At 39.8% G+C, this 22,958-nt stretch overlaps 1 protein-coding gene and 1 long non-coding RNA gene across 3 annotated transcripts in view; one reads left to right on the plus strand and one right to left on the minus strand.

The window, feature by feature from the left end:
* Window positions 1–22,958, minus strand: part of LOC144899823 (uncharacterized) — a 31,061-nt gene extending 8,103 nt beyond the window's left edge. For both annotated transcript variants that reach the window (XR_013628135.1, XR_013628134.1), the window contains exons 1-2: window positions 22,847–22,958; window positions 8,742–8,869 (exon numbers count right to left, since the gene is read on the minus strand). This is a non-coding gene — a long non-coding RNA (uncharacterized LOC144899823). The remainder of the gene's footprint in view (window positions 1–8,741; window positions 8,870–22,846) is intronic.
* On the plus strand, window positions 20,125–21,745 carry foxe1 (forkhead box E1). The gene is made up of 2 exons (XM_058067000.2): window positions 20,125–20,225; window positions 20,306–21,745. Exon 2 carries the CDS (start codon window positions 20,329–20,331, stop codon window positions 21,418–21,420), a length of 1,092 nt encoding a protein of 363 aa, XP_057922983.2. The 5' UTR covers window positions 20,125–20,225; window positions 20,306–20,328; the 3' UTR covers window positions 21,421–21,745.

Below are 22,958 nucleotides of genomic sequence, written 5' to 3' on the forward strand. Positions count from 1 at the left end.
ACTACAATATCATATTGTGAATACGTCCAATCCAAAACCATCACCTACTGATGGAGGTGAGAAAGCAACACAGATCAAATAAAACCCCCAAATCGTCCAACAACAACCCACAGAAGACGCCACAAAGGTCTTCAGCAGTGGGGTATCCTCATTTTTTCACATGGAAGTTTTAGATGTTTGCCTGTTATTTCCATGCCATTGTTCAAGAAACTGGACTTTGCAATACCACTTTACTCCTGGTGGGGAAACAGTGAGTCAACAAAGATGTCATCCTGACATGCTATCCTAGAAAGGATCTTTGACTAGGATTATTACTGGGTACATTTTTGGGTGCTTCTCAGGCCCCTAATGCGTGCGTGTGAGGTTTCCCGTGTTTTTTCTACCAGAAAAGTGCAATAGCAGCAAGTTGAAAAAAACTGAAAAAACGACATACTAACCCCTTACGTTTTTTGTCAAAAATCACAAAATTTTAACACTGGCATTTTATGCCCTTTTGGGGACCTCCTGGGGCCCCTGCTGAGTGTGTGTGAGGTTTCCCATGTTTTTTTCTACCAGAAAAGTGCAATAGCAGCAAGTTGAAAAATCTGAAAAAAACGACATACTAACCCCTTACGTTTTTTGTCAAAAATCACCGGCCTCGAACATTGGCATTTTATGTCCTTTTTTGGTCCTCCTGGGGCCCCTGTTGAGTGTGTGTGAGGTTTCCTGTGTTTTTTTTTTTTACCAGAAAAGTGCATTAGCAGCAAGTTGAAAAATCTGAAAAAAACGACATACTAACCCCTTACGTTTTTTGTCAAAAATCACCGGCCTCGAACATTGGCATTTTATGTCCTTTTTTGGTCCTCCTGGGGCCCCTGTTGAGTGTGTGTGAGGTTTCCTGTGTTTTTTTGACCAGAAAAGTGCATTAGCAGCAAGTTGAAAAAAACTGAAAAAACGACATACTAACCCCTTACGTTTTTTGTCAAAAATCACAAAATTTTAACACTGGCATTTTATGCCCTTTTGGGGACCTCCTGGGGCCCCTGCTGAGTGTGTGTGAGGTTTCCCATGTTTTTTTCTACCAGAAAAGTGCAATAGCAGCAAGTTGAAAAATCTGAAAAAAACGACATACTAACCCCTTACGTTTTTTGTCAAAAATCACCGGCCTCGAACATTGGCATTTTATGTCCTTTTTTGGTCCTCCTGGGGCCCCTGTTGAGTGTGTGTGAGGTTTCCTGTGTTTTTTTGACCAGAAAAGTGCATTAGCAGCAAGTTGAAAAAAACTGAAAAAACGACATACTAACCCCTTACGTTTTTTGTCAAAAATCACAAAATTTTAACACTGGCATTTTATGCCCTTTTGGGGACCTCCTGGGGCCCCTGCTGAGTGTGTGTGAGGTTTCCCATGTTTTTTTCTACCAGAAAAGTGCAATAGCAGCAAGTTGAAAAATCTGAAAAAAACGACATACTAACCCCTTACGTTTTTTGTCAAAAATCACCAGCCTTGAACATTGGCATTTTATGTCCTTTTTTGGTCCTCCTGGGGCCCCTGTTGAGTGTGTGTGAGGTTTCCTGTGTTTTTTTGACCAGAAAAGTGCATTAGCAGCAAGTTGAAAAAAACTGAAAAAACGACATACTAACCCCTTACGTTTTTTGTCAAAAATCACAAAATTTTAACACTGGCATTTTATGCCCTTTTGGGGACCTCCTGGGGCCCCTGCTGAGTGTGTGTGAGGTTTCCCATGTTTTTTTCTACCAGAAAAGTGCAATAGCAGCAAGTTAAAAAATCTGAAAAAAACGACATACTAACCCCTTACGTTTTTTGTCAAAAATCACAAAATTTTAACACTAGCATTTTATGCCCGTTTGGGGACCTCCTGGGGCCCCTGCTGAGTGTGTGTGAGGTTTCCCATGTTTTTTTCTACCAGAAAAGTGCAATAGCAGCAAGTTGAAAAATCTGAAAAAAACGACATACTAACCCCTTACGTTTTTTGTCAAAAATCACCACCCTCGAACATTGGCATTTTATGTCCTTTTTTGGTCCTCCTGGGGCCCCTGTTGAGTGTGTGTGAGGTTTCCTGTGTTTTTTTGACCAGAAAAGTGCATTAGCAGCAAGTTGAAAAAAAACTGAAAAAACGACATACTAACCCCTTACGTTTTTTGTCAAAAATCACAAAATTTTAACACTGGCATTTTATGCCCTTTTGGGGACCTCCTGGGGCCCCTGCTGAGTGTGTGTGAGGTTTCCCATGTTTTTTTCTACCAGAAAAGTGCAATAGCAGCAAGTTGAAAAATCTGAAAAAAACGACATACTAACCCCTTACGTTTTTTGTCAAAAATCACCGGCCTCGAACAGTGGCATTTTACGTCCTTTTTTGGTCCTCCTGGGGCCCCTGTTGAGTGTGTGTGAGGTTTCCTGTGTTTTTTTGACCAGAAAAGTGCATTAGCAGCAAGTTGAAAAAAACTGAAAAAACGACATACTAACCCCTTACGTTTTTTGTCAAAAATCACAATTTTAACACTGGCATTTTATGCCCTTTTGGGGACCTCCTGGGGCCCCTGCTGAGTGTGTGTGAGGTTTCCCATGTTTTTTTCTACCAGAAAAGTGCAATAGCAGCAAGTTGAAAAATCTGAAAAAAACGACATACTAACCCCTTACGTTTTTTGTCAAAAATCACCGGCCTCGAACAGTGGCATTTTACGTCCTTTTTTGGTCCTCCTGGGGCCCCTGTTGAGTGTGTGTGAGGTTTCCTGTGTTTTTTTGACCAGAAAAGTGCATTAGCAGCAAGTTGAAAAAAACTGAAAAAACGACATACTAACCCCTTACGTTTTTTGTCAAAAATCACAAAATTTTAACACTGGCATTTTATGCCCTTTTGGAGACCTCCTGGGGCCCCTGCTGAGTGTGTGTGAGGTTTCCCATGTTTTTTTCTACCAGAAAAGTGCAATAGCAGCAAGTTGAAAAATCGGAAAAAAACGACATACTAACCCCTTACGTTTTTTGTCAAAAATCACCACCCTCGAACATTGGCATTTTATGTCCTTTTTTGGTCCTCCTGGGGCCCCTGTTGAGTGTGTGTGAGGTTTCCTGTGTTTTTTTGACCAGAAAAGTGCATTAGCAGCAGGTTGAAAAAAAACTGAAAAAACCACATACTAACCCCTTACGTTTTTTGTCAAAAATCACAAAATTCTAAAACTGGCATTTTATGCCCTTTTGGGGACCTCCTGGGGCCCCTGTTGAGTGTGTGTGAGGTTTCCTGTGTTTTTTTTTACCAGAAAAGTGCATTAGCAGCAAGTTGAAAAATCTGAAAAAAACGACATACTAACCCCTTACGTTTTTTGTCAAAAATCACAAAATTTTAACACTAGCATTTTATGCCCTTTTGGGGACCTCCTGGGGCCCCTGCTGAGTGTGTGTGAGGTTTCCCATGTTTTTTTCTACCAGAAAAGTGCAATAGCAGCAAGTTGAAAAATCTGAAAAAAACGACATACTAACCCCTTACGTTTTTTGTCAGAAATCACCGGCCTCGAACATTGGCATTTTATGTCCTTTTTTGGTCCTCCTGGGGCCCCTGTTGAGTGTGTGTGAGGTTTCCTGTGTTTTTTTGACCAGAAAAGTGCATTAGCAGCAAGTTGAAAAAAACTGAAAAAACGACATACTAACCCCTTACGTTTTTTGTCAAAAATCACAAACTTTTAACACTGGCATTTTATGCCCTTTTGGGGACCTCCTGGGGCCCCTGCTGAGTGTGTGTGAGGTTTCCCATGTTTTTTTCTACCAGAAAAGTGCAATAGCAGCAAGTTGAAAAATCTGAAAAAAACGACATACTAACCCCTTACGTTTTTTGTCAAAAATCACCGGCCTCGAACATTGGCATTTTATGTCCTTTTTTGGTCCTCCTGGGGCCCCTGTTGAGTGTGTGTGAGGTTTCCTGTGTTTTTTTGACCAGAAAAGTGCATTAGCAGCAAGTTGAAAAAAACTGAAAAAACGACATACTAACCCCTTATGTTTTTTGTCAAAAATCACAAAATTTTAACACTGGCATTTTATGCCCTTTTGGGGACCTCCTGGGGCCCCTGCTGAGTGTGTGTGAGGTTTCCCATGTTTTTTTCTACCAGAAAAGTGCAATAGCAGCAAGTTGAAAAATCTGAAAAAAACGACATACTAACCCCTTACGTTTTTTTGTCAAAAATCACCACCCTCGAACATTGGCATTTTATGTCCTTTTTTGGTCCTCCTGGGGCCCCTGTTGAGTGTGTGTGAGGTTTCCTGTGTTTTTTTGACCAGAAAAGTGCATTAGCAGCAAGTTGAAAAAAACTGAAAAAACGACATACTAACCCCTTACGTTTTTTGTCAAAAATCACAAACTTTTAACACTGGCATTTTATGCCCTTTTGGGGACCTCCTGGGGCCCCTGCTGAGTGTGTGTGAGGTTTCCCATGTTTTTTTCTACCAGAAAAGTGCAATAGCAGCAAGTTGAAAAATCTGAAAAAAACGACATACTAACCCCTTACGTTTTTTGTCAAAAATCACCGGCCTCGAACATTGGCATTTTATGTCCTTTTTTGGTCCTCCTGGGGCCCCTGTTGAGTGTGTGTGAGGTTTCCTGTGTTTTTTTGACCAGAAAAGTGCATTAGCAGCAAGTTGAAAAAAACTGAAAAAACGACATACTAACCCCTTACGTTTTTTGTCAAAAATCACAAAATTTTAACACTGGCATTTTATGCCCTTTTGGGGACCTCCTGGGGCCCCTGCTGAGTGTGTGTGAGGTTTCCCATGTTTTTTTCTACCAGAAAAGTGCAATAGCAGCAAGTTGAAAAATCTGAAAAAAACGACATACTAACCCCTTACGTTTTTTTGTCAAAAATCACCACCCTCGAACATTGGCATTTTATGTCCTTTTTTGGTCCTCCTGGGGCCCCTGTTGAGTGTGTGTGAGGTTTCCTGTGTTTTTTTGACCAGAAAAGTGCATTAGCAGCAAGTTGAAAAATCTGAAAAAAACGACATACTAACCCCTTACGTTTTTTGTCAAAAATCACAAAATTTTAACACTGGCATTTTATGCCCTTTTGGGGACCTCCTGGGGCCCCTGCTGAGTGTGTGTGAGGTTTCCCATGTTTTTTTCTACCAGAAAAGTGCAATAGCAGCAAGTTGAAAAATCGGAAAAAAACGACATACTAACCCCTTACGTTTTTTGTCAAAAATCACCGGCCTCGAACATTGGCATTTTATGTCCTTTTTTGGTCCTCCTGGGGCCCCTGTTGAGTGTGTGTGAGGTTTCCCATGTTTTTTTGACCAGAAAAGTGCATTAGCAGCAAGTTGAAAAAAACTGAAAAAACGACATACTAACCCCTTACGTTTTTTGTCAAAAATCACAAAATTTTAACACTGGCATTTTATGCCCTTTTGGGGACCTCCTGGGGCCCCTGCTGAGTGTGTGTGAGGTTTCCCATGTTTTTTTCTACCAGAAAAGTGCAATAGCAGCAAGTTGAAAAATCTGAAAAAAACGACATACTAACCCCTTACGTTTTTTGTCAAAAATCACCGGCCTCGAACATTGGCATTTTATGTCCTTTTTTGGTCCTCCTGGGGCCCCTGTTGAGTGTGTGTGAGGTTTCCTGTGTTTTTTGACCAGAAAAGTGCATTAGCAGCAAGTTGAAAAAAACTGGAAAAAAAACGATGATGTTAATGATAATATTCTAATTAATAATAGTATTATGATTATTATATAATTGATCACTGTCCACTGGACAGAATGGTTTACTTGTGTAACAAAAAAAAAACATTTTTATGTCTACTACATTCATTCATGTCCTATGCATGCCCCCCTACTCCTCAGAACATCATAAAATGTTATAACATGTCATAACATAACATAACGTAACGTGTTTTAACATAACATCTTATAACAACATGTTATAACATAACATAACATAACACATTACATAATTTAACATAATTTATGAAATATAAATATATAAAATAATGTAACATAACGTTTAACATAACAACATATTATAACATAACATCACATGTTATAACATAACATGCTATAACATAACGAGTATATGAATAAAAGGAGCGCCACTGTGGGGAGGAGCCGCAGCTGTTGGTGGGAGTGTGCCAGTGTGTGTGTCATTACATGTTTTCCTGTGGCGTTCATACATACTTTCTCTATTCAGCAGGAAAGCCCAGCTCTCAACACCCCACACAGGCGGCTAATACCCTTGTCTGTCAGAGGCACTCGCACGGCCACTGATTGGAGATGACAAACGAGCCAGTAAGGCAGGTCCGGCAGCTATGTGGCTGCGTGTGTGTGTGTGTGTGTGTGTGTGTGTGTGCTACGTAGCTATTCTACGATGGTCTCTGGAGGTCTCATGCCACAATGTTGCTTGTTTCCGCCTCAAACAGCAGCTCTGTCATTCAGGCTTACACACCACAGTGTGTGAGTGTGTATGCGTGTGTGTGCATGTACAGTTGTGTGAGAAGGTGTTTGTCCCTTTCCCGATTTCTCTTTTTTGTCACACTTAAAATGTTTCAGATCATCAAATCTCGTTACGTTATGTACATTGTTGTTGTCAGTATTATTGTAAGAAACAACATAATGTATTACTATCATATACTTTGTTTATTATGCTGAATTAGGTTATATTTTTGGGGGGCTCTGTTCTTTAAAAGGACCTACTGCAGAAAATACATCGTCTGTATCAGGGGTCCTCAAACACCAGGCTGTGGCCTGGTAGTCGAAATGAAAAAAACAATTCATTCATTCATTTTCTACTGCTTATCTTCACGAGGGGTGCTGGAACCTATCCCAGCTGTCTTCAGGCGAGAGGCGGGATGAAAAAAACATATTTTTTAAAAAAAGTTTGTAAATAACTACATTGACTTTTATGTAAATGTATGTCAATGTTGGAAACATGGGCCATTATTGTATTTAAAGAATACCGTATTTTCTGGACTATAGGTTGCACAAGTCCAAAAATCCATAATTAGGTAGAAAAAACATACATAATTTGCACTGTAATTATTTTACAAACTTGAACAAGGCAAGTTCTAACAATAATAAAAGAATATAGAACAGGGTGAATAGGTGTAAGATATGCTAACACAATGGTTATTCAGCTACACAAAAAATAAACATGAACAGAAAACGTGTCCAGTGTTTATGTAACATAAACAGTTTTTTTATTTATAAGTCGCTCTGGAGTATAAGTCGCAGGAACAGCCAACCTATGAAAAAAGTGCGACTTATAGTCCGGAAAATACGGTAATGTATATATAATATAATATAATATAATATGACTTTCCACAAAAGTGCCAACATCAACATCAATTGTCTTTTGGATGAAGAGCTTCAGTGTGTTATGCAAAGTTATTAATCGCCAACCTAATCTTCTCCAATAGAATCTCTCCTGTTTCTCCCTGCCCTGGCTCACTCCAGTGCTTTGGTTTGTGAAAGGTTTTTGAGTGAACAGTGAAGTGAAGCAGAGAGAAGGACCCTTATGACAAATGACGCCAGGGTTGGAGCCTCGGCAGCATGCAAAACATCAACATTTGCTGTGCAAATCCATCGGCCCAGTCAAATGGAGACTCAGCTCAAAGAATTGTGTAATACACATGTAACAATTTTTTTTCTTGTTAAAATATGACTTTGTTTCTCATAATAGTTTCACTTTATTCTTGTATGCTATTAATGCTATGTTCTTTTTTTTACTTCCTTAGAAATTGTGTTCTGGTAGTTCATTCATTCATTCATTCATTTTCTACCGCTTATCCTCACGAGGGTCGCGGAAAGTGCTGGAACCTATCCCAGCTGTCTTCAGGCGAGAGGCGGGGTACACCCTGGACTGGTGGCCAGCCAATCACAGGGCACATATAGACAAACAACCATTCACACTCACATTCATACCTATGGAAAATTTGGAGTCGCCAATTAACCTAGCATGTTTTTGGAATGTGGGAGGAAACCGGAGTACCCGGAGAAAAACCCACACATAAAAACTCCACACAGAGATGGTGGACGGTGGGATTGAACTCTGGTCTCCTAGCTGTGAGGGCTGCGCGCTAACCACTAGACCGCCGTGCAGCCCGGTTTCTTGTAGTTGATACTTTATTTCCCATAATATTTTAATATACTTTTTGTCATAAAATTCAAACTTTTTCCACAATCTAATTTTCAAAAATCCCAACTTTACTCATGGTTTTGTTAGTTTCTCATTATGTTACTTACAAAAAATGTGTTTTTTTATTGAATGTGTCAACTTTATGCTACTAAAGTGACATAATTTTTCCTCATAATGCTACTTTATTCTTATAAAGTAATAGATTACAGCTTTTTCTGTCATTATTTTGATTTTATTATGTAGAATTAGTGTTGTTTTTTTGTTTTCTTGTTTAATTTAATTTTTGCAAATTTATATTATATTTATATTTTTGCCAATAAAAAAAAACATGTGGACACCCCTGACTTATATTTAAAACTGTGTTTTTTGTTAACAATAGGGATGCACAACTTTTACTAAACGTAAAAGTAATTATATATTTGACCACTAGGGTGATGCAGTATTTTTCGACCAGTAACACGTTTCCAACCAGTACATATTAAAGCCTTGAATCAAAAGAAGTAGGGATTATATATATATATATATATATAGTATAACCACAACTGATGGTGACTGAGGTTTTCTACCCCTTTACAGTAAAAGCAACACTTTGTTGAGTTGGGCTTTAGGAGTCCATGAGTCCATGAGTTCCTCACCTGCAGAGCGAACCAGGCGGTGGAACCTGTCTGCTTCTTGCGTCTTTTCACCCTCTTTAATCCCAGAGAGGAGGCACACCCACCGCGCCACCATTGTGCAGCCCAAGCCTCTCCACGCATGACGGCATCTGTGAGAGGTACGAGTTTATTACCATACGAACGCGGCCAGTATCCTATTACCGCAAACGTGCACACTCAATGACTCTCAGTCACAAGTCAATTAATGTCTTTTCTTGGGAATCGTTCAGGCAACATGGTTGACAGAAGACAGCGGAAAAAGCATAACAACGTAACAACACGCAGCTCAGACGACTTTGATCCCTTTTTTAAAAAAAAAATAAGAAACACTTTGAATAAATATTCATTCAAAACAGAAGTAAAATCAGCAACCTTTATTCCATTGATGCTTGTCCATTTTAACTACTTTTAAAATGATTATTTTGAAGCTGATTTTTTTTCTTGATTTTTTTCTTGAACACACCAACACACCTCGTTCATTGCAGTTAATTGGTTCCAGACCTGACTGTGATAAGTGATTCCTTATGTATAAATGGAATAGTTTCATGGCTACTAAATAGGGTTTTTAACATTTTAACATTATGTTAGTTTATCATTATGTTACTAACTACTTATTGAATATGTCAACTTTATGCTACTTAGGTGACATCATTTTTCCTTATAATGCTACTTTATTCTCATGAAGTAGTAGATAATAACTTTTTCTCTCAGTATTTTGGTAATGGTAATGGTTTTATTTCATTTGAACATGCATCAGATAACAATTGAGTGCATCCCATAATCAGTTCACAGTTCCACATAGGAGTAGGAAGAAGCAAAGCTTATTAAATCCTACCCCTCCATCTTGTACTTTTACAATCAGTAACTGTTACATTTGTTCACTTCTTGCTTTCTTAAATTATTATTATTTTTTTATTAATTATTATTATTTTTTTTTATTTTGTCACGTACCGAAGTACGAGGTGATATGACCATACAATGACAAAATGGGTACCATAGTAATTGTCAATATAGTGATATATATAGCACATCATGACTTGAATTTTGATTTTATTATGTAAAATTAGTGTTGTTTTTTTGTTTCACGGATGCACAACTTTTAGTCTGCAAACTAAACGTAAAAGTAATTCGAAGTAATTATATATTTGACCACTGGGGTATATGCAATATTTTTGGACCAGTAACACGTTTCCAACCAGTGACTGTCTTACTGTGGCCAACCTAAGCAACAATGGTGTGCTGAGAGAGGCCTTGCTTATGCAGTTCAAAAAGAGAGAAAGCTTTTTTTGCCTTTGCTATCAAGAGATGAGAGAGAGTGTAAATACCTGACAGAAAATGACATTAAATCCACATTTATACCAAGAATTTGGCTTTTAAAGGATGTGGTCTTGAACTTTTGCTCATGCTTGTTTGCAATAAATTGCTTACTCGATTTTTTTATATCACTCCCATAATACTGCAATCTTGCCATAAATATGAGCTTCCTTCCTGTATACAACATTTGGACAATAACAGATGGCTGTTATGTAAGTTAGCATCAACCTTCTGACAGCAGCAAGCAGACCATGACGCCTGAGACAGAACACCCCCCACCGCCACCGCCGCCCCCACAACCCGCCTGCACATGGAGGATAATGAAGATTGCTATTCCCTCTATTCACACTCTCTCACCCATTCATTCTCACGCTTTAACGTCATCTCATGCCATGACCCACCTTTGACCTGCGCCTGCACCTGATCTCAGCAATTCTGTTTATTTGCCTCCTAAAAGGATGCCAGAGGGTATGTAAGTGTTTTGACATTAAGCATGCAGCAGGGGAGACAAATATGTTATAGGGTGTACTTGTGGTAATTACAGCGATGGTGGTTGAAGAGTGTAAGAGATACAGTTTGTTGCGTTTCAATGCCTGATTGCTGGCACGCACAAGATGTGGCTTGCTTTGGCTTTTTGCCTTAAGTACAGATAATCCGCCAGTGTCAGTGATTGAGGAGGTACAAATCCCTCGGTAAAAGACACACAGGTGGCACCGCAAAAGGAACCACATACCAATCTCTCTCGCCTTCTTTCTATACTCCCTTTTTTTTTTTTTTTTTTTTTAATTGGCCAGTCACCAAGCGAGGCCGGTGCCAGAAAGAAGAGAAACAAGCGCAGATGGAGCTTGTACGCATGGGAAGATGCAAGACATAATAATGGCTGCAAAAAGCATAAATGGTTCGTAACCCCCCCCTCCACAAAAAAAGCGGAATAATGGTATTTAAATAGGAATTCATGCAAACAAATCAAATCCTTTCACAAGCAAACCCGATATCTGACCACATTTCATATATAACACTTCAAACCTACTTCTGCACAGCGCAACAATGTTACTAATCCTCACCCCCATGGCGGCAAATAAACTACATTTGTTAACAAGTATCATCACTAAAAGACAACGAGGAACAGCTCAGGCAAGAAGCCATGCAAACTACTAAGCGAGCTTGAATGTCAAGCAGTGAAAAAAAAGAATACGTGTTTAGTGCTGAGAGTGTCACGAGACGAAACACGAGATTGTGTCTACGAGAACGAGATGAGAATTACTTTTAAGAAAAAAAAATATTGCAATATATTATATCTATATATATATCTATATATCTAGTAATAAAATGTTTACTACATTACAATATTTTGCACTCTGTGTGTATGTCTCATTCATTTTCTACCGCTTATCCTCACAAGGGTCATGGGGGGTGCTGGAGCCTATCCTAGCTGTCTTCGGGCCAGAGGCGGGGTACACCCTGGACTGGTGGCCAGCCAATCACAGGGCACATATAGACAAACAACCATTCACACTCACATTCATACCTATGGACAATTTGGAGTCATAACATGTTATAACATAACATAACATAACAACATGTTATAACATAACATAACAACATAATGGACAATTTGGAGTCGCCATTTAACCCAGCATGTTTTTGGAATGTGGGAGGAAACCGAAGTACCCGGAGAAAACCCACGCATGCACGGGGAGAACATGCAAACTCCACACAGAGATGGCCGAAGGTGGAATTGAACTCAGGTCTCCTAGCTGTGAGGTCTGTGCGCTAACCACTTGTTCGCCGTGCAGCCTACATCTCAACCACTGTTTTTTATTTATAGGTAAATTTGATATCTGTCATGGTGTGCAGCTTGCTAGCAGCTCGAGCTGCAGGACGAGCCTACTGTGTGACCAGTTGTGAGTGCGAGTGATGGGGTGAGAAGTATATAAGGAATATATAAGTAAACATATATAAGTATAAAGCATAAGTATATTAGTATAAATAAACAATCCTACTTTGTAGAAATTCACTTACCACGGTCGGGTTTGCAACCAAATGACCGTGATAAAAAAAAGGGATGACTGTAGTTTCTCTTCAGTTATTGCCTGCTTCCTTATTGTGTTTTCAGTAAATGGCTATAATTTACACATTTAAGGTAATAAATGTTGGGTGATAAGTGATCAAAGACCAAAAAGTAACCCAAAAAACTACTAGGAAATTGCATATTGATAATCTCCTGACATAAGTGAAGAAAGGACTTGTGAACATCAAGTGGTCATAATGCATGTTGCAAGCCAAGCGCCTTTCCACTAGCGCTTCCACCTGCCAGCCTGTCAGCCGAAGAGAGAACAGAAGAGATAACACGAGTGCATGGATCTCGGGGGAAGCTCTGGCAAAAACTTGTGTCTTCCTGCTGGGAAGTCAGGGGATTTAGGTGGCGCTGAAAGCTTGTGGCCACAGACAAAAGCTGCCTTGTTGTACATCAGCTGCAACAAAAGCAGCACTTACACAAACTGGGGAGTGAAGGAGCCTGCAGCAATTTTTTTTATTGACCCGCGGCACATTGGAAAAATTGAATTTTAAAAGAATATAACAGAAAAAAATGGAAAAAATGTGCACAACAAGAAAAGGTTGTAATATTATGAGAATAACATTGTAATATTATGAGGAAAATAACAGTATTTTAGTATCATGAAGTGGAAATACTATACAAAGAAGACATAATATTATGAGTAACAAACAACAACAACAAATAGTTGTCATTTTAAATTAGGTTGAGGAAAAAGCTAAAATGTTACAAGAATAAAGTCAAAATATTATCGGAAAAAGTTATAATTGCAATTGAACTTTTAAAATAACTAAATAACTAAAAAATAAATAATAAATATAAATAAATAAGAATGAATATAAATAACTAAATAACTAAAACATAACTAAATAATAAATATAAATAAATAATAAATAATAATGAATATAAATAACTAAATAACTAAATAACTACAAAAATTCCAGTTGAAATAACTGGGAAATCTGCAGAATAAAGACAAAATATTAATATAAAAAGTCTAATGAAAACGATTAGGGATGTCCAATATTGGCTTTTTTTTTTGCCTAAAACCGATATGCCCATATTGTCCAACTCTCAATTTCCGATACAGATATCAGCCGATACCCATATGTGGATTATGTTTAAATATTTGGAAAAAATACACAAACAACTGCAAAAATTGGAAAATAGAGCAAAGTGTACTAATAATACACTTTTCCACCAATATTACAAAACTGAGATGGAGTTTATATCCAATTTGGCATATCTACAGGTGTTGCTTTACAAAATTAACACACACTTACAGTTAGCTGGGTCAACGTAAATTAAGGTTGAGTTCACTTAAAAGGAACTCTAGTCTGCTTTGCTAGTATTCCATTCATTTTGTATAACACCGGTCCTCATTAGGGTCACAGGTGAGCGAGAGCCTATCCCAGCTGACATGAGTATGAAAGAACACATGTGAACACAGCCTTAAGGTCAGGTTTGGGAATTGTATACAAAGCATCATTGAGTTCCTTTACACGACTCCCCCGTCGCCCCACTAAAGCCGTCTGCCTCGCTGTCAAACATCAGACACGCTGAGAGAAATGAATCTTCTAGTTAATGAAGTAGAACAAAGGAGGTCGGCGGTCTGCACGGTCCGAGCACTCAGTTGTGCAACGGGCGGCTACCCCACCCACCCTTCACAGGCCGTTTGCCAGGTGCCAGGTGTTGACACACGGATCCGAGGACGGGAGCCCAACTGACACAGTTGCTGTGACATTTGCAGCCGAGCGTGAGAGTAATTGTGAGCGGTGTTACAGTCTGACAGAGAGGGGCGCAGTGAGTCATTCCAAAAAAAAAAAAAAAAAACCCAAACTGCAACGGACTGTGAAAGCAACGCACACACACACACTCAAGGAGGATTTTATATGCCAAGAAGATCTAAATAAAGGCAGCTGTGTGTGGCATTCACTGGATGTCGGTGATTCTTCAAGATAAGTATAAATACAAAACAAAATTACCTGCTTTTCACTGGAGAGACTCAAGTTTAAAAACTATTTACTGCAGCTAGGACATAATTTATATTTTTAAAATAGTTTGACTTCTTTTTACACTAAGAATTTTAAAATGTTCCTTAAAAAATACCTGCATTCTTTACAATACTTTACATTCTACAGTAAATAGAAATAAAAATAGGAGCAAATCAACCACAGACTCGACTGTACTTTAACTTACTGCGAAATATATTCCTATGTATTTAATTATCATGACAATATTTTTATGCAACATATCATTCATTCATTCATATTCCAGCTGTCTTTGGGCGAGAGACTGGGAGAGGTAGGCGATTGGACTGGTCGCCAGCCAATCACAGGGCACATATAGACAAACAACCATTCACACTCACATTCATGCCTATGAACCATTTGGAGTCGCCAATTAACCTAGCATGTTTTTGGAATGTGGGAGGAAACCGGAGTACCCGGAAAAAACCCACGCATGCACGGGGAGAACATGCAAACTCCACACAGAGATGGCCGAAGGTGGAATTGAACCCTGGTCTCCTAGCTGTGAGGTCTGCGTGCTAACCACACGACCGCCGTGCCGCCCTGCAACATATATAATTTATTTATTATTTGAACACAGAATAGCTTCATAGCATAATCATAATCATAATCAGCTAACTTTGGCTGTGTTTGGTTTTAACCTATTGAAATACCGTGCAAGTTTTTAAAAAAAAACAAGAAAAACTTGTATTGCTTTTAAAAATATAGTTGAATATTATAAACATACCAGCACAGAAGAACATATTCAGCATATTTGTGAGTATTTCTCCCAGAAAAGCGCCAATAAAAAGGTGTACATCACAAACAACACGTGCACAAAAAGATGCACACATGGTGATTTAACGGCGGGCAGCCCAGTACTTCAGTTATGTAAACTGGTCTGGGATTGGAGCAAGTCAACCGTCAGGACTTTGCATCTGTAACAAGCCCCCACAGCTGCTAATGCAAACAAGACGACTTTTTCTGCTTTGCCTGCACTGCAGTGGGCCACAGTGGGTCAGCACGTGCACGCAAACACGCACCAGCATACACAGGTTTCATCTCAGAATGGAGTGTGTTACTGCAAAAAAACACCAGCGGCATACAACAGGAAAATATATACATATAAACAATAAGCTGTCATATGTTAAGCATTGTGGTACTCCGGTTTCCTCCCACATTCCAAAAACATGCTAGGTTAATTGGCGACTCCAAATTGTCCATAGGTATGAATGTGAGTGTGAATGGTTGTTTGTCTATATGTGCCCTGTGATTGGCTGGCCACCAGTCCTCTCGCCCATAGACAGCTGGGATAGGCTCCAGCACCCCTACCCCCACATCACAATTTATTCAATTTCCAGTTGTATGATCATCATATCATTGCTTTTTTGGCATTGTTGCTACTCTTCTCATTACATTATATGGAATTATATCCATCAATTTTCTATGCCGCTTATCTTCACTAGGTTTGCAGTGTATGCTGGAGCCTATCCCAGCTGACTTGGAGTGAGAGGCTCATCCTCTTGGATGAGTCGTTGCTGCATTCCAGGGGTCAGCCACTCCAAGGAAGGTTCAACAATTTTCCATGTTTTCGTAATTTGTGAATAATGGCTCTCACTGTGGTTTGCTGGAGTCCCACAGCTATAGAAATGGCTCTATAAGATGGATGGATGGATGGATGGATAGATAGATTTTCTTTATTGTCATTGCACAATAACACAGCAGTGAAATTGCCAACGAAATGTTGTTGCCTGGCTCCCATATAATAATAAATAATAATGTGGAGAATAAATAGCTGACATCAAATATGAACAATGTACAGCGTAAACAGTAATTCGTACAAATAATTTAAATAACTTAGAAGAAATAATAATAATTTAAAGTTTTGTGTGTGCGTGTGGGCAGGTAGAGGGGCTTATTTGGCATAACCTTTTCCACACAAATGGATCTTAAATATTTTCAGTTATGTTTTAACAGTAGGCAATCACTTTTTTCACACAGTGGCAATGTCAGTGTGGATATTTTTTTTCTTCCTACATAATAAAAAGGTTTTCTGTCGCAACCCACCTAGTTGAGAACCACTCGTCAAGAGGTCCTCCACCTGTGTGCATCTGGCCGTCACACGGTGAAAGTCAAGTGCTGACATTCAAATGGCTCATTTGTTTGTCTATGTTTGCGGAGAGCTTCTCTCTGGCCAAAGTTAAAAAGTGTCACAAGAAAGACAAAGTGGTCATTTGCCTTCAACACAAGCCCCCTGACGCCGCTGCCTGCAGACGCCATTTGAGTCCAATGCTTGTGAAGGACAGCGTCTGAAGAGGTCGTCATTGGTTTAGCTTCGTCACATGAAAAATACCACAGATAATCTTATGGTGTAGTTCAGGCCGGCCCCGGCTTGTCCTGAATCATCCTTGAGTTATGCTGTCATAAGCCGAGAATAACGTAGGGTTCCCCACACCAGCATGTCAATAGATCCATGCCACAAAAACATTTCTGTCCCCCAGTGGGTGCATGACAGAAAATAGTTGAGAACCACTGCTTTACACATATATTGAACGTGTGTCGTAATGTGTCTTTGCGACAAATAAATAACTATCATGTCAAATGAAAACCTCTCTATCAGCGTCATTCAAAAGTCAGCATGATTATCATTGTACAGATAGAAAGATGATTTGTGAAAGATGAGCACATATTTGGCATGAAGGATGACTTCTTGTTGACAGCGCTAAGTCAAATTAGTAATCCGCCAGCACAGAGCAGGAGTTAAAGAGTACAAATGTGAAGTATACATGTTGTATCGCTGCCAGACGGTGATGCATGAGCAAACTATGGCAAATATGAGCATGAGCTCCCATAGCCACGGTGAGCTGGGAAATTACTCAGCGCTTGATTGTTCACTGCCATCAAGCATACGAAGCTGTCTTAGGGCGAAGGGTGAGGTCGGCCGCAAACGACATTGCACGTCCATCACATCTGTCAAAAAGGCTGAAGTGAGCACACAATCAAATGTGTATTATCACCGTCATGTGCAATGAGGGCACAATGACCCAAAGCCGCATTCCAAATGTTTACACTGGCTTAACAAAACAGGTCTCTTTTATTGGTTTGAAATTTCAAATCGAGATTGTTTTCACTGCATCATTGTGGTTGTAATTGTGTGTGCAGATATTTGCACTGTTTGCTCTTCCATCGCATTTTCGTCTGACGTTTCAAAAAAAAGAAACATACGTCTAGGAATGCCTTAGCTAATTAATTAACTCTTTGGAAGATTTATGAACGGTTCATCCAAGAGCAGCTTAACATGTTTGTTTTGGAGCATTGTCGACAATAAAAGAATAATACAGGCTGCAATCGACTATTTATGTTGCATTATGTATTTATTAGGTCAAGTTCATTGATGGGTCTTTCAAACTACACAAACTGGCTCACAAAAAGTACCATACACAATGTTACTAAAGGTATTTGCTCAGTTTTACAAATATATATATATATATATAATCAATTTATAAGAAAAAATAGAAAAGACTTGATGCAGTTTTAGGAGTAATAAAAAAAGATAATTTTACCATATAAAACAAAAACAGTCATACATTCTGGGAATGAAGTCTTATTTTATGAAAATGAAATCCTAAAAAAATTCTGTCCCCTAGGGGGGTATGACAGCGGCCGCGATGGAGTTGCGACGGATCCATTAAGTCCAGGGTCAATGTTATTTATTTACATACTATTATGACAACAATAACAACCTTGGAATTTTGGAAAAAAATATACAATAATAAAATTGTGATTGTTTATGAATTAAATTGTAGTTTTAAGTGAGAATTTTTTTTTTTTATTTTAGGAAAATAAAGTTAACCAAAAATATGAGCAACAACAACCATCCAGTATAAAAAATGCAAAGTTGAAGTACTTGTATAGAGTGTAAATTATTTATTCATAACCTTATCATCTTATGTATATAACAGCTACATTTTCTGCATCTTTCTGCATAAGTGTACAAGATAGCTGTACAAGTGTCATTCTATTAGAGATAGCATCCTGATAGCACGTACACACACAAACACACACACAGCAAGAGGCCTTTGAGGTTTGAAAACATTGATGATAGAACCGCACGGTATAGATTGTTTAAGTGGATCAGGCTGTGATGCCCTGCTGACACCTGTCATGTCGAGGATCCTGACCCGGTGGGAGTCACCTGGCCGGCCCATCGTCACAGGACTGAACCTTTCATCGAGCTAACCCTGCGTTCTCTCAGCACACGCCCGCCCTGACTCACGCAGCCTCGCCGTTAAGCCTGAATGGTGTTGAGAGGTAGGCGTGTGTCGGCCATGTTTTCCTCTGTGTTTGCTTAACAGATTAAGGTACTGACCCCCCCTCCCCTCCCCATCCTTGTTGGGTCCAAAAAGTCATGGTGAAAGCGTCTAAATTCTTCCAATATACAGAAGTAGGAATCCAACCAATTCCTAGACTACATTGGCAGTCCAGTGAATGAAAAGAGTTGTTGCACATCCAGGGTTTTTTTGCATGCTGAAATCACAGGACAGCCTTTGTCTAAAAAACATTTACATCCCAGAAAGCAGCCGACTGCTTCAACCACAGGGCGCAAAGCAAACAGGGAGGCCGTGTAGAACAATAACACGGAGCTTAGCTCACCGCTAAAGAGGCTTTTTAGTGTATGCCGTCCAAACACCACCGACCATTTTGGACTTTTTAAAATACACTAGAGCTTGACATCACAGGTGAGCACTTGAATACGAAAACAAAATATTTTTAAAGTAGTTGTAGCATATTTTGTAACATATCACACTGCAGATTGTCTGAAGATGAAGCAAGCACAGCAGGTGTAATATATTTTGTTAATGTTTTATTCTTTATTTTTTTCAAGCTGCTGCTCCCTGTCACACATGCCTTACACCAGGGGTCTCAAACCCAATTTACCCGGGGGTTCCGATTTTCTACAATAAAAGCTCTGATAAAACATTCCACTGTTCTCAAATATCTTCATTTTTATTTTTCTGCACAAAATAAGATGAAAAATAAATAAACAAATCAAGAATAAAGAAAATCAATCAATCAGTAATAAATATAATAATAATAATAATAATAAAACAGCAAATAATAAAAACTTAAGAAACCACATATAGTTGGTGGGTAGACAAATTATTTTTTTCAGATTAAAATGAACAAAGCATTATTAGAGCCCTGTAGACATGACAAAACACGACTATAGTCACATTTATACTTTTTTTATTTACAACATATTGCGCAACTGCAGGTCTTGAGACACATGCTAACTCGCAAACTAGAGAGCTAGCGACCTAAACGGTAGCCTTCAAGTTATTTCCTTTAAACTTAAATAGCCAAAAACTTACCACTTCCACACGGATAGGGAGAATAATTATTAACAGTTATTTAACCTTTAACATGAACAATAATGAAACGCAATAATTTTTTCTGGGTACATGATACCATACAGCATCCATATCAAACTTGAGCGGGCCGCACTAATATTAAACTTTCATATCAAGGCGGGGGCCTCAAACTAGTGTCCTGCGGGCCACATTTGGCCCGCGGGTCGCCTGCCTTACACCATGCCAAAAAGAAACCCAAATGATCTATATCTATATTGTTGACTAACATCAGATTTATAAAGCAAGTATCAGCATATGCCCATACTGTGCTTTTTCATAAAAATCATCCGATACTTATCGGTGGATCTTGCGGGAGATAAGGTGGACTGTTGCGATTAAGTCTTTTTTTGGAAAATCCCTTCGAAACGTGAAACCATTCACTCAGAGCACATCATTTCAAGATGACATGCATCATTTGTTGATATCAAAATTACACCAGTGGCGAGCATGCAGGCTTTGCAGTGGAAACAATAGCAGCAAAAGAGGTATGCTGCCAGGAGCATGTGATGCTTGAAGGGGGGTGTGGCCCCTCAGGTAATCTCTCCAGGTAGCGCAGTGACTCACTCTCAAACACACCTTAAACCCCACGCATGGAGGACGCCGCTTCAACATCGCCCCAACAAGACATCAGCTGAATTGAATGTGACAGAATCCTGAGGATTTGGACTTCAATACTGTGAGTGTCATGTTTAGAATCTGTCCACGCTAATGTTGGAGAAAGTTCTAGATCAGAAAGTATGATTTGTCTGTTTGCAGGCTTCCCAGAAGAGTCCATAACAATGCCGGTGGTCAAAGTGGAGAAAGACGTCCCGACGGACGCATCCTCAGAGGCGGCAGACCGCCCACTGCCAACAGATGAGCAGCCCAGAGGTCGAAGGAGGAAAAGACCCCTCCAGCGGGGCAAGCCCCCTTACAGTTACATCGCCCTTATCTCCATGGCGATCGCCAGCTCCCCGGACCGCAAGCTCACGTTAGGGGGAATCTACAAATTCATCACAGAGCGCTTCCCCTTCTACAGAGACAATTCCAAAAAATGGCAGAACTCCATCCGCCATAATTTGACTCTCAATGATTGTTTCATTAAGATCCCTCGGGAGCCGGGGCGCCCGGGGAAAGGCAACTACTGGGCCTTGGACCCCAACGCCGAGGACATGTTTGAGAGTGGAAGTTTCCTGAGGCGCAGGAAGAGGTTCAAGCGATGTGACCTGAGCACCTACGCCTCGTACGTGCACGAGAGTCCGGTTTTCACGCCGGTCCAGATTGCTAGATCAGCACCGTATGCTAATTCAGTCTACCCAAACATGACAGTGAGTCCATCCTACGGGCAGCAGCTCCCCTCCACTTACTACCCCGCATCATCCCCACCTGGCTTTGGACCCAGTCAGACTCGCATGTTCAGCATCAATAACCTAATCGGACCTCCAGCCAGCGTGGTGGGCGCACAAGGCCCAGAGTTGATGCAGCAACCCAGCCGGAGCTTCACCCCGGAGGGGCTGCCAAGCGGATCCAGCCCCTGCAGTCTGGGACCTCCGGGTTTCCAAAACCAACCTTGTGGAGGCGCAGCACCGCCGCGCTCCACCACGCACCCGGGATTTGCCTACTCCGGGCACCCGAGCAGCCACCCACACCACCATGCCCCCCAGGGACCTTATGGACAAGCCCACAACGGCATGTACAGCACCACAGGACGCCTGTCGTCTACAGGGCACGGGTCGGCAGAGACAGTGGACCACTACGGTAGGGTCTCACCAGTACATCTGGGCTCTTTCTCCCAGTACAACAGCACTGGGGGTCCTATCGCCAATGCAGGGGGTTACCTGCGACACCCCCCCTACCCTGGAAACATGGACAGGTTTGTGTCTGCTATCTGACACTTGAGACACTAATGCACATAATTGCTGTATGTAATATTTTTTTTTGTATCTATTCGTGAGGACAAAAAGAAGGCGTATGTTTTAGAAACCAAATATTTTTGGAAAATTTGACTTCAAAAGTCCTCTTCAAAAGTGTAAATACTGTTTGAGTGTGGTTTCTTTTTAATTGATTTCATGGCTTACTATAAATTATTGGGCTTAATGGTCAAAGGCTTTGCAATAAGTGTCTTGTATGAAGAACGTCAGCTTAAGGACATTGCATGTGTGGTGTTTGGAAAATAAATAACTGTACTGTACAGCACTTTTCTTCTTTAACGGTAAAACATCGAAACTTTAAATTTGTGGTTTGGTTTAATTTACTTTGCACATGCTTAACAAAGCTACATTGAAGTACATCACATGTTTTTTTCAACATGTCTGAAAAGGAGTGGGAAGAAGCAGTGTTTTTTTTTTTTTTACTGTTTCGATATTCACTGTTACACACCATTTTCACAATTTATGGTTTTTGGTGGTCATAACTAGCATCATTTCAGCTCAGCTGCTTCCAAGTAGCGTCTGGCGCCCGCGTCTTAGACTCTTAATCTGCTCACAGTCACAATGGGTTGTAATGTGATAGCTTAGGCCTTAAAGCTGAGCAGTTTGCGCCATTTCAATAGAGTCTCGAGACAAGACAAAACTCGAAAAGAACCACTTCATTAGCCTTAGACACTTGGTGATGCTCGCAGGGGGAGGAAAGCCATACTGACAGAAATGGCTCAAAATATTTGTCCGAAACAGCTACATCTAAGATTACAATCAATTAAAATGAATCTAAATTATCTGAAATTGTACTTATTTTAGAACAGTTGTTTTGTTTTTTTTTTTAAAAAGGTGTATTACACTTAATATTTTCACACATACATGCACAACTTTTAAAGAGTCGGCATTTAAAATAATCACATTTTAGCATCAGCTAAAAGCCATTATGAATAATTTACAAAATATCAAGTCAGATCATTTACAAACAGATCCAATCAACCCTTAACTGGTTTGACCATTTTCCTGTATTTTGCCTTACAAGCTGAAGCTAGCACAGCGGGTTTTAAATGTACTTACTTTTACGTTTATGTTTGAATCCGCTGCGTCTCCCCTGAGGTTCTCTGGCGCCCCCTCGTGCAAACGTGCATCTCACTTTGTAAAAAAAGAAAATAAACTAATAAGAATTAGAATTTAATCGTAGCTTCCAAACATGTTAATGATACTTGTCGGAATGTTAGCTAAACAGTTTATTTAGCCATGCTCTTATCCCCTTTAGACCCTTGGCAAAAAAAAAAAATCAACTTCCACTGATTTTTACTTCACTCCCACATAAAAGCAAAGTGGACAAGGTTTTTTTTTCGTTATGTTTTTATGTAGGCAGTTTTTATTGAAAATGAGTACTCACGTTTGCATCTTTCAATCCACTGTGCCATGACCATCGTGCCAGCTTCCATGCAATCAAGGAACAGGTGTGGACCGTCATTTCTTGATTGTGATTGGTTGATTAGGAGCCAATC

The sequence above is a fragment of the Doryrhamphus excisus genome, linkage group LG9 (genome assembly GCF_037039965.1).
Source record: "Doryrhamphus excisus strain RoL-2023G ecotype Guam linkage group LG9, RoL_Dexc_Guam_v1.1, whole genome shotgun sequence".
Lineage (NCBI taxonomy): Eukaryota > Metazoa > Chordata > Actinopteri > Syngnathiformes > Syngnathidae > Doryrhamphus > Doryrhamphus excisus.

Coding starts and splice junctions, on each gene's coding strand:
- foxe1 (XM_058067000.2), top strand. CDS start 20,329: ATGCCGGTGGTCAAAGTGGAGAAAGACGTCCCGACGGACGCATCCTCA.